Genomic DNA, 13043 nt, shown 5'->3' on the forward strand with positions numbered 1-13043 from the left:
GAACGCAGGCTTGAGTTTTTATACTTGCACTTAGGTCTGGACTCAGATTGCCTCCAAAAGCCTAATGGATGTAGATTGCTGAATATGCTTGTATAATTCAGAGGGTTTTTTTTTTTTCCTCTTCATGGCACTTTGTGAGCTTAATTTAATCTCTGTCATTTCTTATATGTGGGTAAATGTCATCTACTTCATTTCATGAATGAATTAACACAGCCATATAGGGGCTGTGTCTCCTGCACTGCTCACTTGGAAGGGGGAAAGGATTAGTAAAAGTGTGTGACAACCTCAAGTTGCTAAACCCTGGGGTTAGAGATGCTCAGAAACAGATTTCATTTGCACCCTGGTATAAGTCACTTGCAAGACTCTAACAACTCTGTGCACTGTAGTGGCCTCAATCAGCCCTCCTTCTCCTCATTGTCAACATTAAATATATTCCTTCTGTACCACAAGTCTCTCATTGCACCTGATGAGGGAGGAGCTCCTTTAAAAATAGCTGTGCGTTTTCAGTAGTGGGGAGAAGATAAATAATCCTAGAGTTTTCTTCCTTTTTTTTGATACTTCCTTAAGCATGTCAGAAGGCAGAGGCCTTCTGGCAAGGTGCAAGTTGGAGATAGCGCAGAGGTTCTTGGTATGTAGAAGATGATAGCATTTTTAATCCCAAGTGTGTGGACAAAGAGTTGGGTGCATAACTGTACAGAGCAGCACAGGCAGTGTGTGTGAGCAAGCATTTTATGTTACATGATATTTTTAATGCACCCAGGAATTAAATGAATAGTCCTATGTGTCTATTTTAAAACTTTCACAACATGAAAAGAAATGCAGTTCATTGAAAAAGGAAATGAGGAATAATTTATGCTTACACAGAAATCAGTATGGCCGTGCCTGTTTTTTTCATGAATTTACACAATGGATTGGATAAGTCTCTGGATGAGGTGTGTGAGGATGTGTGTGTGTTGGCAGACCTGTGCTTTCAAACTTTTCTCTGTGCCTGAGAGTTCTCAGTCCTAATGGGGTTTCATTTTCATGTGCAGTAATTTCACCTGTTTCTAGGGTGTTGTGGTTTTGAGTTTTTTGTGTTTGGTTTTTGTTTGTTAGTTAGTTTTTCTTCTCCTAAGTGTTAATTGGTGTTTCATGGTTCTCTAATCTGGAGATATTCAACTTGTGGGTGCTTTATAAAAATAGTCCAGGCAAGCACCTTACCAACTAGAGTCACAGCCTCGGATGCAGAACAAGTGGCACAGGAGTTAGTCCCCAACCTTCCCAAAGAAAGCTGCCATGCAATTTCCAGGTGTACGTAGCAGCTGAGAAGTCTTGTTCCCACAGGGTGTTAACAGAAAAAAAAAAAAAAAAAAGGTGATTGCTGGCAATTCCTCCATTCCTGACTGTCCTCCAGTCCCTCAGGTGGAAAATGGAAGATGTTACTTGTTTTCCCCACTGTCACTTAAGGTTATTTAAGTTGTAGGATCTATAGGCCTAGAATAAGATTTCTATTTGTGAATATCTCCGGTCAAATTAGAATATGGGACTCTTGGAGACCTTCAGCTGCTAATAAAACACGAATAATACTCGTGGTACTTGACAAATTTGTCCCGCTCCTTTCCTTTCCTCTCAGCCCAAACTGACCCTTTTTGTGCAGATTGCATTTGGGTTTTGCAGCTGTTCATTATGTATTGCTTAGTCCTACCACATCTGAATTGCCTTCGAGCACTGAGAGGGGACAGTGGTATGACAAATCAATTTGCTGACCTCTGAAATAATTAAGTAAGTAAAGCTTGGCTTCAGGCCTATTTTAAACAAGCATTGTGCTATTCATTTTTACATTTCTTTCCTGCAATGAAAGGGTGTCTCTAAACAAAAGAGGCAGCGTGATCGAGGAACTTCTTTTAAGGAAAAGTTGCCGAAGAGAATCAGCCTTTTCCCACCCTATCTGTCTTTGTACACCTCTCCTTCTCCCCCTCATTGCCTTTTTTTTTTTCTTTGTTCTTTGCTCTTCCCTGAAGAAAATGGCAATAATAAAATATTCTATTTTCATATGGCTCTACAGATGATCTTTGTGTACTTAACCAGACCACAGCATAGAAAACAAAGCCTTGCTTATTGCCTAACAGCATATATATGTTTTATGATTTCTGTGGTTGTAATACACGAGGCTGATAACAGATAGGAAGATCAAAGTCTTCTGTGAATTGACAGCAGCACTGTAAACAAGGTGAAAGGGTTGCAGGTGTTTCCCACATGGATGTTGTATAAAAACATATGGCCCTTTGCCATAAGGTACTGTGTGTGCTCTCCACCTCTTCCTGTGCAACGTGAGCGTTGCTCAGAGAGCACGGCCATGGCTCAGCATCTGGGAGATGCTGTTGGCAGCAGATAACCATGCAGTGTGGCCAGGATGATCTTGGGAGTGTGGAAAGGCTAATGCTGAATTGATCTTTCAAATTAAAAGTAGCTGAATAATCCTCTGTGTCATCTGAGAACAGAAATCTGCACTTTGGGGAGATCCCTGTCAAACATCGGGAAGGAAGATGATGGCTGAAGTGTTTCAGGGGAGACTGGGCAGTCCAACGTGCCCTTGACTTATCACTCCTATTTCAGCTCAGCGTTGGGCTTGGCAGGCATCTCTTACCTCCATGGGTTATCTTCTGTGGTCATGGGCAGGCACAAGGTGTGAGGTTGAGACACCTAGGCCACATGTCTGCAGAAGCAACAGTGGTGCATGAGCAAACCTGCAGAGATCGTTGCTGGATTGCTGTTTATTCTTGTGGATAAAAGATGTGTTTAGAGAATGACTAAATCATTGTAAAGAGGACTGCAACATCCTGGGTGAACCCTGAACACAGGGTAGTAATCTCTGTCTTTCTCATTAATTGCTTTAAGAGGGGTGCTTGTCTGCTCTTAGGAATGAAACTGATGCTGCTGGGTGTGGTGGATGTTTGTAGCCTCTTCAGTAATTGAAACACTTCCAATGAAGTTTGGTTTATTTTGTTCAATACCCTGTGATAGAACCATCTGCTTGAAGTGCGAGCCCTTTGGCAATCTTGGCTTTTTTCACAGCTTCTGGGAGTAGTCTCATGCCCTCTGCTGAATGCTTGTGAAAGCCCATTTGCCTGGCCATCCTGAGGATGATGTGGCCAAAGGCTGCTGGCTTTTACACCGGCAGTCTGCTGGGACAATGTCTCCTCATCCACATTTTCATCTACTGGAGAAAGCTCACACTGTACTTGTGCTGTTGATGTACTGGTACCAGGTCTTTCACTTTGATATGGAGCTAAAGCTACTGGTTCAAAGTGTGAATTTGTTTTGCTTTTCCCAAACAGCAAAAGCTCTCTTCCTGCCTTTTTTCCCTCCAGCTGCACTTTAAACCGAAATACAATAGAATTGCCCCAACAGCATAACTTAATTAACTGATATCTCATCTACAGAGGAAAATTTGTCTCCTTGTGTGGATCACGAAATTTACTTTTTGCTAGTGTGGCAGTGTTACAACTGATTTCCATGTGGACAGAGGTGCGTCCCCCCAAGGGTGTCACACTACTTCCATGAATTCTTTTTTCTCTGCAGGAGCAGGCTAGGTATTCCCAAGTATTTGCTTTACACCCTGAAAGCCCTAGATGAAAATATTATGAAGTGTTGGGTCAAACAGTGTAAAGGTACTGGAGCTAAAGGTAGGACTTCTGTATGTGAATGAGCCCTGTGGAAAGATTAACCTAGGAAAAGTTAATAAAAAGTGCTGTCCTAAATTATTCATGAATCCATTTGCAATGTACTTGCCCAGAGGCTTTTGTTTTTCTCAAACTCTTATTTATTAAAATCTGACAAGAATATCAGGTTTTGTTCAATAATAAATCTAAGTCTACGTAAGACTAGTGATATCCTCACCCAGTAATACAGAATCAAAATGAAGTTACATGGCAGGGTTGAATATGTTATTTACTTGGGAAGAATAGATTATTGTTCGGGAGGATTTTATCTTTTACTTGCTATTTCAAAACAAGTGAAAAAAATCCAAAACACCTAGCTGGGAGATAGCCTCTTGTTTTGTGACTGAGGCCTTGATCCTGCAAAGGATTTAAAATATATTAAAACTCAGTTAAACATCTTTCTGGCAGCTTTTCAGGTTCCAGACTTGTGTTTGCTGAATTAAATAGCTCAGGTGATCTTGTTTCATGCATAGTTCTACTTGTCCTTTTTCCGTAACTTCCGGGAAAGACCGTGTGGAACTCATGCATTTGGCTTATAGATTTTGACTTCCAAAGTATGTCCATACACAGCCTCATCTTTTTGTGTCCTAGAAAAGGTTTGGAAGATTGTATACAGAAAGTAGGAGAATGGAAAAAAGGCAGGAAGAGAGCTTTTGCTGTTTGGGAATAATGTGTGTGCTTTATAGTAGTCATTCCTTAAAAAAAGGCAGAACTCTGTTTAAAATTCGTTTTAAGTAGTTTGTTGCTTTTGTTTTTTTTTCCCCCAGCATTTTCTATTTATTAGTTGGGGGATTGTTCAAGACCCTGTGACCGTGTTTCTATTTATTAGTATGGGTTTTTTTCCCCCCTTCTTCTCCTTCTCTTCCCTAATGTATAACTGCATAAAGAAAGGAGAAGCAGGTGCCTGTAGATGGAAAGTTAGAGAAGAGTAAATTAAAAAGAAAGAGCTTAGCTGTGGAAACAGAACTGGGAGTTCGGGTGACTGGTCTGAGCTGGAGGATGATGAATAGATTTGTTGGCGTAAGCTTGGCTTCTGAGTCACTTTCTCATAAAAGCAGCTTGAGTAGGAGATGCTCCTGTCCCAAATTTTTTGTCCTGAAGGCTTTCAAGCACAAAGTGTGCTGTGACATAGAGACTCCTGCTGTTAGTACTGTCCTGTTATTCCAGTGGACAGGAGCTGGAGCTTTACAGTTTCCTGGGTCTGAAGTAAACTAGAAGTGTGTCTCTCTTAGACAAACATGAATTTTTGCCTGATGTATCATGCGGTGCCCCTTGCTGGTCAGAGTTAAGCTGCCTGGCTAGACATAACCAGCTTCTAATTGAGATTTGGAATCTCGTGTCCTGAAAGCTCATCCCTGGGACAAGCTGTTTGTGCAGGACCATCAGTCACTAACCAACAGATGTGACAGGGAACTTGCTAAACTTGGAGGGAAGAAAAGTGAGGTGTGAGCATGAAAGATCAGTGTTTGTGGCCAGTCATTCTGGGTAGGGTCAGAGCAGTGTGTCTTTGCCTTGAGAGCTTATGTTGCCTCTATGATGCCAGAAAAACTTTACAAAGTACTTGCAAAAGTTGCATGTAGGACATTGTCCTCTTCTGCTAAAGTCTATGATCAAAACCCTCTTCAGTCTGAGGCATCAGCTCTTTTTTATGCACCTGTGAGGATTCTGATTAAAAGTTTGACCATTACAGGCAGCTACTTGTACAGTGGTTGATCAGACTGGAAGACCTGAAAAAGATTTACCTTCACAGACCACACCGCCGACGTCTCATGTTCCAGTAGTGCCTGTGACTTGCATTTGGGAAATAAAAGTTCCCTCTGCAAACCCGTGAAAGAAGAAAAGATGATGTCTTCCTTCCTAAAGAACACTGTGTTCTTGTTCTTCTCTGCCATTTGTTTGTTACAAGTTTTGGTGATAGAGAGGTCAGATTGGGCTGTGAAACCTTGTTTTGGAATCAAGATATTTGTCTGATTTGTTTGCCCTTGAAGCAATCAGGCTGCTGCAGCTTCATTGCCATGGGAACCCCTTGTTACTATATTTAATTCAGCCCAGGGTTGCTTGTCTATTCAGTTACTGCAGTGCAGACAGGTGATAAACAATATATCGATACTGAGCTGTGGCATACCAAAATGATTAGGCATGGCTATTACTGTGCTATTGCAGCATCTGTGGTACTGCTCCTGTGTTCATTCTGCTATGAGCTACCTCCAACCTCTTCTTCCTCTCTCCTGGTGGAGAAAGGAAGACACTGCTGCCTGAACAGACTTTCTGGTCCAGCCATCAACAAAGGTAGGGACTGCAAGCAAGCTCTGCTTGCTGGTTGTGCTTCTTCCTCCCCGAGCAGAGCAGCCAACCTTCGAGTGCCTGTAGCCTTGGAAGAAATGGTGCTGGAGAGGAGAGCTCTGCACCCCTAGAAGCTGTAGGCTTGGGATGGGTCCCAGTGCCTATGCAGCATCCACAGTGGTGTGAAGACACAGAAGGGCAGATCCTGGCTCCACAAGGTCATATTAAAATGGGAGCAGGGAGATAAAGGCTGTACAGCAGAGACACCTCTATCACTTATTGTTCTTCTGAACTTTTACTACTTCTCTTAGACTTGGTAAAAATTTTCCCTCCTTTTTTTCCCCCCTCCCTATTGGTGTAATGTGAGGTTTGTTCATGGCCATTCAGAGCCTGAGATGCACTCAGTTCCAGTGCTAATAGAAGTGGTGGAAGTGTGCCTTACTGCATTCACACTGGGGGGACTTCTGGAAAGACGTGTTAGAGGCAGGGCTTAACCATGAAAAGACATTTTGCGTGGCTAATGGCAGAAAATTCAATTTTGTAGGTCTTTCATGATTATTTCAGTTGATTTCTAATGTTTTACTCTTCTATAGTTTGCTTTAGTGATGCTACATCACTTTGCACAGAATTCAGAGTGAGCATAGAGTGTGTATGTGTAAACCTTTATGTTAAAATGTTGGTTGAGTATTGATTAATCAGTAAAGGATTTTAAGCTGTTTCCTTTAAATTCCAGGACCATGCATCTTAATTTAACAGCTGGGAGGGCTGGGGAAAGATACTGCTTTACCTATGGGAATACATTTTCTGTGATATTTGTTCACTGCAAGTACATTCAAGCAAAATAAGATATTTTAGGGAAGGAGATCGTTCTCTGTGGTCACCATCTGCTAAAATTACTCTTTATTTCTTTCTAGGTATTATATTGGTCGCCAGATGTTTGTGGTGGTCTCCTCACCAGAGATGATCAAGCAAATCTTAGTGACAGATTTTAGTAATTTCACCAACAGAACTGTAAGTACATACAAAAATTGGCTTTGTGGATGGAGTTGGTAGGACTACTGAATTGAGCTCAGACCAAAAGTGGCTACAAAGAAGATGGAAATACAGAGGCAAAATTACAACACGGTTCAATAAGGCCTTAAGCTACACACACTCAATAAATACATTCAGTCAAAGACTCTTGTTACCAGAACACTCTGAGGATGAAAGGGAATGTCCTTAGGAGAGACACACCATCCTTGTGACTGAAACACCAAATGGATGTTGAAGAGAGGTTTCCAATATCCAGTTTTGCCACTGACTTCCTGTGAAATCTCGGAAAAATCACTTACTGGTTCTCTTCCTCAGTTCTCAATCTGTAACATGGAGATGGTACTATTTGCTTTCTCCCACACACGGTCTGTTTTGTGCTTTTAGACCTCACAGGGCAGGAGCAGTCTGCTTGGGACAAGGACATGCCTCCCACAGCTATTGTATATTAGTCATACCTGAAAATAATAAATAGCAAAGAAGGAAGTTTGACTTAGCAAGAATTTATACATACGCTCTTGGTCACACTCACCTTGGAAAGGTCATTTTCAGGAGGTGGTTAGAGCAAATAATGAGGCAGAATGAGTAACTCCAGCAGTTGCTGAGCATTTTACCAGGAAATACTGTCACTGTGTGCTGCCTCAGTCCTATCCATTCCCTGCTTCCCTCTGGACCCTTTGTATGCTCAAACCTGCTCAAACAAACTCATGTGTATTCAGGAGGGTTGTTTGTGCCCTTTGGGGAGCATTTTTTTTTTTCTAATCATCTGTCTGTCTCCTCTGATCCTCTCTGCAACCAGTCAGTCTGTTTGCAGACTGCTTGTCTCCTTGGCTTCCTTCTTTTGGTACTTGAGTTTCATCCTGTGACTGCCTATATCTTAATAACTACTGGTACCAGCTGCCCACCATTCTGCCCATGCCTCACACTTGAAAGGGAGAATCTGTTTTTAGACTTCTTAGGCTGAAGACTTCTTAGGCTGAAGAATCTGGTTTTAGACTTCTTAGGCTTCTTATATATGACAAGGGGCTTTCCCCTGTTTTCTCTATACTTGAAGAAATTTTCCATCCCAAGCAGGAACCCATTTCTTCCTGTCTATAACTTTCCCATGCTTTTCTCTTTTTCAATTTGGTAACATTAGACTGTACCCACTACACCTAGCAGTAGCTGGTGATCAAGTAACACTTCCCTGGAATTAGAAAGCTTTCCTTTGAGAGGACACAGAGATTTGTTCTGCTCCTAACTTTAGTCAGCCTGGTCATTTGGATACATCTTTCTTGGTATTGTCATACTCCAGTTGGTGAAATTTTTCTTCCTCTCCAGGCTTTTTGCGTTCAGAGGTTTCTCTCTCTTTCTTTGGTTGTATGTCCTTCTGTCATGGTCTGCCTGTGACATCTGTGTCCCTCTCTGAAATTCAGGTAGGCAATGTCACTACAGTCCCTCTCTCCTTTTCTTGTTCTTCATTAAGGATCTGTTAGGTAGAGCTGTCTCTGCAGGTTCACATCTTGGCCTTATCACTTGACTGTCTCCTGAATCATTTGTGGCTTTTCTGTACGACATCCTGCTTTATTGATGAGGAACTGATACATAGATAGAGTGACATGTCTGCCAGAAAGCCTATGACAGATGAGAAAATTTAACTCCTAGCCCTCTCTTTAGCAAAACTAGCAGTTTTCCCCCTGTTCACGGTTGCTATTTCTGTCTTACTTAATGCCCATGAGTGTAAATCAAATGAATTTCCTTCATCTTATATGCTCTCATCTGCTTGTTCTATGGTCTTCTCACATAGCCACAATCTTTGATTGCTCCTCACTTTTCACTTTGTTCTCTCCTCTTCCAGTCATTGCTTTTCACTTACTGCAGATATGCAGCCTTCTGTTTCTGGGTCTTTCCACATTCAGCCTGGGGATCTTTTCTCCTCTGGAGTTTTTACACTGGAAGCTGTCTCCAATTTGCCATCAGCTCTCTTGGGGAAGTATTTGGTTACCCTGTACACTAGTAATCCTACATGAATATAAATAATGCTGGATGGTACATAAGGAAGGCCAGTGAAATTTATTCAGATGTGATTTGGGTTGTATGCAAATAATGATTGAAAGGTGAGGGTGAGAAAAGCACTTTCCAAGTAATAGAATTCGTTCTTATCACATTGACTGAATAAATGTCATTTTAAGATTTTAATAGGGTAGCTTCTGTTTGTATATTTTAAAATTAGTCAAAGCAAGCTCCTCTACTTCAAGCGAAGGTTTCTATTTGCTAGTGGAGAATTCAAAATGCTAAAAAGGCTCCCCTTCTTTATTTTATGAATTCCTTCTCCAGTGAAGAGTGGTTATAGAACTGACTTTGGAGTCAGTGCCGTTCACAAAGCTAGACTAATATATTCCAGTCCAAACATGGCACATACTTATTATTTCAACCCAAAACCTTTTTTTGAGTTTAAGAGTATCAGCCTTTTAGGCTGAGAGGATGGGAAAGCAGGTGAGACCACTGGGTTTGAACAGGTCGTAGGAAAACACACTTGTGCTTTTCTTTTCTGACCTCCTCATGTGCATTTACAAAATCAAGATTTCTGCTTCATCCACCAGAGTGAAATTTGAGTTATCTAACCTAGAATGCCTCAAAGAGAGTTTTTTCTCTCTGTAGCAGTTGTGGCAGTTGTACATTAAAAATTGTCACTGATTTTCTGGATGTGCAGGACTAATTCTAAAAGCTAAGTGTAGAAAAAGTTTATATTCCATGTTTGTTTTGCTGCTTTTTCAATTTTTTGTAAGATATATACATATTTCATTAAGAGACAATGGGAAATCAAACTTGCAAAGGGCTGCAAACAATGACTATATTGGTAGAAGCCACTAAGATGATGATTCAGTGAATTCTGACAGCTTTTATTAAAGCTGTCTGTAAAGTGATGTCATGCCTTTGAGTGCTCGTAAGCAGGATGACATTAATTTGGGATTGTGCACTTGTGGACTCCCTTCTGGGAAGTCATCTGAAAGCCTTTATGGAATGAGAGTGGTTTTAATCTGCTGAGAGGATTCTTTTGGAGGGATCTGGTGTCCTGTTCATGCATCCTGAAAGACCCTAGACCATTTGTGCACTTCTCACATATTGAACCTGTCTGCTCACTCATTATATAGACAAAGTAGATCTTGCATGTGAGCACAAGCTAAACTACTCTTCATTTTATGTTTCCCTTTGATATTATATATTTCACATCTTTATTATGGCTATCTTTTGAAGATAAATATAAAATATAAAAAGTCTTTCGTATTCCCCCACCATCTTCTCTTGTTTCTGAATTACTGGTTGATAACTCTTGCCAAAGAAGTGTATGATGACTGCAGGTCAAATCTGCATTAGGGTTCCCTTCCTTTTAGAACAAGCAACCAAGCCCAGCACACAGGCTGTTAGTGCCTTGTAGGCACAGGGTATATGTATTGGTAACTGTATAATCACAGGAAGGCAATAATGACACTCTGCTTTCCCATTTAATTTGGTCTCAATTAACATAAGCATTAGAGCCATTCAAAACCAAAAGTGTCTGCTGTAATATACCTTCATATTTAGGGCATATGAAGCCTTTTCCCCCCCGTGTTTTTAATTATAGTTGAAGAAGAAAATATGAAAATTACTTTATATACCTTCTGCCAAAAATATGAAATTAATTTTAATTTAGGTTAACCATGGAAACCTCAGCCAGCATTTAGACAGGGCTGTGCTGGAGAAAATGATACCTTGTTCTCACAACTGTGTTAAGTTGTGTCTTGAACAGAAGCTTCCTTTTAAGAGCACTAAGACCATTTTTAACTTCATTACTGTGTTGCAAGTTAGACAGGATTATGGTGTTCGTTGCATTCTTCCAGGTGGGATAATGATACATAATCTGTTTTCAGATTGTTTTTAATTTCTGCATTGAAAATTTGTTTTTCAATTAGTACTTGAGAATCATTAAAGTGTACTTTTAAAAATGTAGGAGCAGAATGTTAAGATGGGACAATGTGAAGAGAAACATTACCTGGTACATAATTTAAATAATTTGGATGGCTGTAAAAATATTGCCTAGAAATGTGGATTCAGTGAGCCCTAAGGCAAAGGTAAGTGCTGGCTATTCAAGATTTGCCAGGCCACTGGAGTCTGTGCTCTGCCAGGATTCATGAGGTTATCACAGGTGGAAACTAGTGGTAGATTCAGGCCAAGTCCTTAAATCTACCTGCCAACCAGCTGGAGGAGAGTGACATTCTTAAATTCAAAAAAACTATGCCAATTCCAGTCACTGTGAGAAAACATCACTCTTTTCTCGTCAGAAACTAACTTTGCTACTAGAGGAGTACAAATAATAATGGATTAACAGCAAATAATAATGAAGAGGTAAAAATAAAAAAGTACCAGGAATACAATATGATACAAAATCCTTGTATCCCTTTTTGAAGGAAAAGTGAGTTGCTTGAGCTTCTTTTCTTTTTGTTTGTCTATTCTTTCTCTTCGTCTTTGAGTTTATCCACATAAGATCTGATTATTCCCTTCACATGTAGAATTTGTCTGTTACATTAAGCTGTTTCATCATCATCATCATTATCTTTATTTTGGTAAACCTATAAAGCTTCAGGCTTACCAAGAGCATTAAACAAATCAAATGCAACCACCAATTAGGGGAAGGAACCTATTTTCTGCATTTTGTTCAGTTGTGCTCCAGGATGCCTGACATATCCCTGAACTGGCTATTCCTCCTGGTCTCTTGCTAGGGGAAAGAAAACTGTGCATTACTGTATCAAAAGATCGATCTAAATTTGATACAAGATGCCCTCCAGAGGTCTCTTCTAAACTCAACCATCCTGTAATTCTGTGAATTCTGGGTCAGGCCCTCAGTCAGCAGAAATCAACATATTAACTTTAGATGACTCTACTCTGACTGATAACGATTTTGTATCTCCAGAGCAGGACTGGGACATAACAACTGGCTTCAAAAAGCTCAGCTCAGGAACTGGCTGTGTGCATCTGTGTTCTTCACCTTTTGCAAGTGAAGGATCACTAGCACGTCCTGTGCAAGATCTTTCTTGCTGCCTTCTGCCTTGACTTTTAGAGAACAGGCACCGGCCTCACTGCATTACTTTCAGTGAACAGTGGTAATTGAGTAGTGTATCCAAACCCAGAGCCTCATCCAGCTTTTACTGTGTTCACAAACACAGTTTTTATTTTGAAAAATGAACCCACCAACATACTCACTTGGAAGCATTCAATGTAAAAATAGTTAAGGAATGACAAGTTCTATACTGTTGCCAAAAGACACATATGCACGCTGCCTTGACCCTGTACCCTTGGTTGTTTGCTTTAGAAATGTTTCTTTTCTTCAAGTTAAGCTTCCTATTATTATTTCCGGTTGTGTCGATGCCATCGTCATCCTTTCATGTGAGTTTCTTTGTTTACTTAGAAATTGTGGTTGTAAAGTGCAGTGAACTCAGTTTGTAAATAGATGATGAATGGACTTTGCTGGAAGCTTACCTCTGCATGGGCACATGGTTTGGAGCACCAGTGACACAGTATGACAGCAAAGTCAGTACTTGGGTAATGATTCAAACAAATGAGAAAGCATGACAAATGTGTGTGTGTGTGTATTTGTAAAATGAGGTCTTCATTTTTCCACACTTTAAAATGACCATTCAGTGGGATGGCTTCATACTCCAGTGATGATCTGATGTGTGCGAGTAGTTAGTTTTGAACACATGCTGGATTTTGTGGCTGCAGAGAGGAGGAATCTGCTTTAAATTTTTTCACTGCTTCATTCTGTTTAGATTTTTTTTTCTCATTTTTCCACTCCTTCTTCCTGTTTCATCTTGTTTTTTGTTTGATTCATACAGGTCATGGAATGTGACTGGGATAACAACTCTGGAGCAAACATGTCCCATCATTAGTTGCTACATCTGCATGTGAACTTGAATACATATCTGTATATATTTATGGATGCGTACAGATGCACATATATTGGTTTGGGATCTCCTTGTGAATTGAATAGAGGCTGGGTCTGTATTCCATTCT

The 13043-nt window shown here is 40.5% G+C and overlaps 1 protein-coding gene across 5 annotated transcripts in view; it reads left to right on the forward strand.

Moving 5' to 3' along the window:
• Positions 1 to 13043, forward strand: part of TBXAS1 (thromboxane A synthase 1) — a 230242-nt gene that overhangs the window by 98552 nt on the left and 118647 nt on the right. For 4 of the 5 annotated variants that reach the window (XM_066319778.1, XM_066319777.1, XM_066319781.1 and 1 more), the window contains one exon: positions 6899 to 6995. In XM_066319778.1, the coding sequence (XP_066175875.1) occupies positions 6899 to 6995 (97 nt within the window). Of the gene's footprint in view, positions 1 to 866; positions 933 to 6898; positions 6996 to 13043 lie in introns of those variants that run through there. The other variant, XM_066319779.1, reaches the window with a different exon arrangement.

The sequence above is a fragment of the Sylvia atricapilla genome, chromosome 5 (genome assembly GCF_009819655.1).
Source record: "Sylvia atricapilla isolate bSylAtr1 chromosome 5, bSylAtr1.pri, whole genome shotgun sequence".
NCBI lineage: Eukaryota > Metazoa > Chordata > Aves > Passeriformes > Sylviidae > Sylvia > Sylvia atricapilla.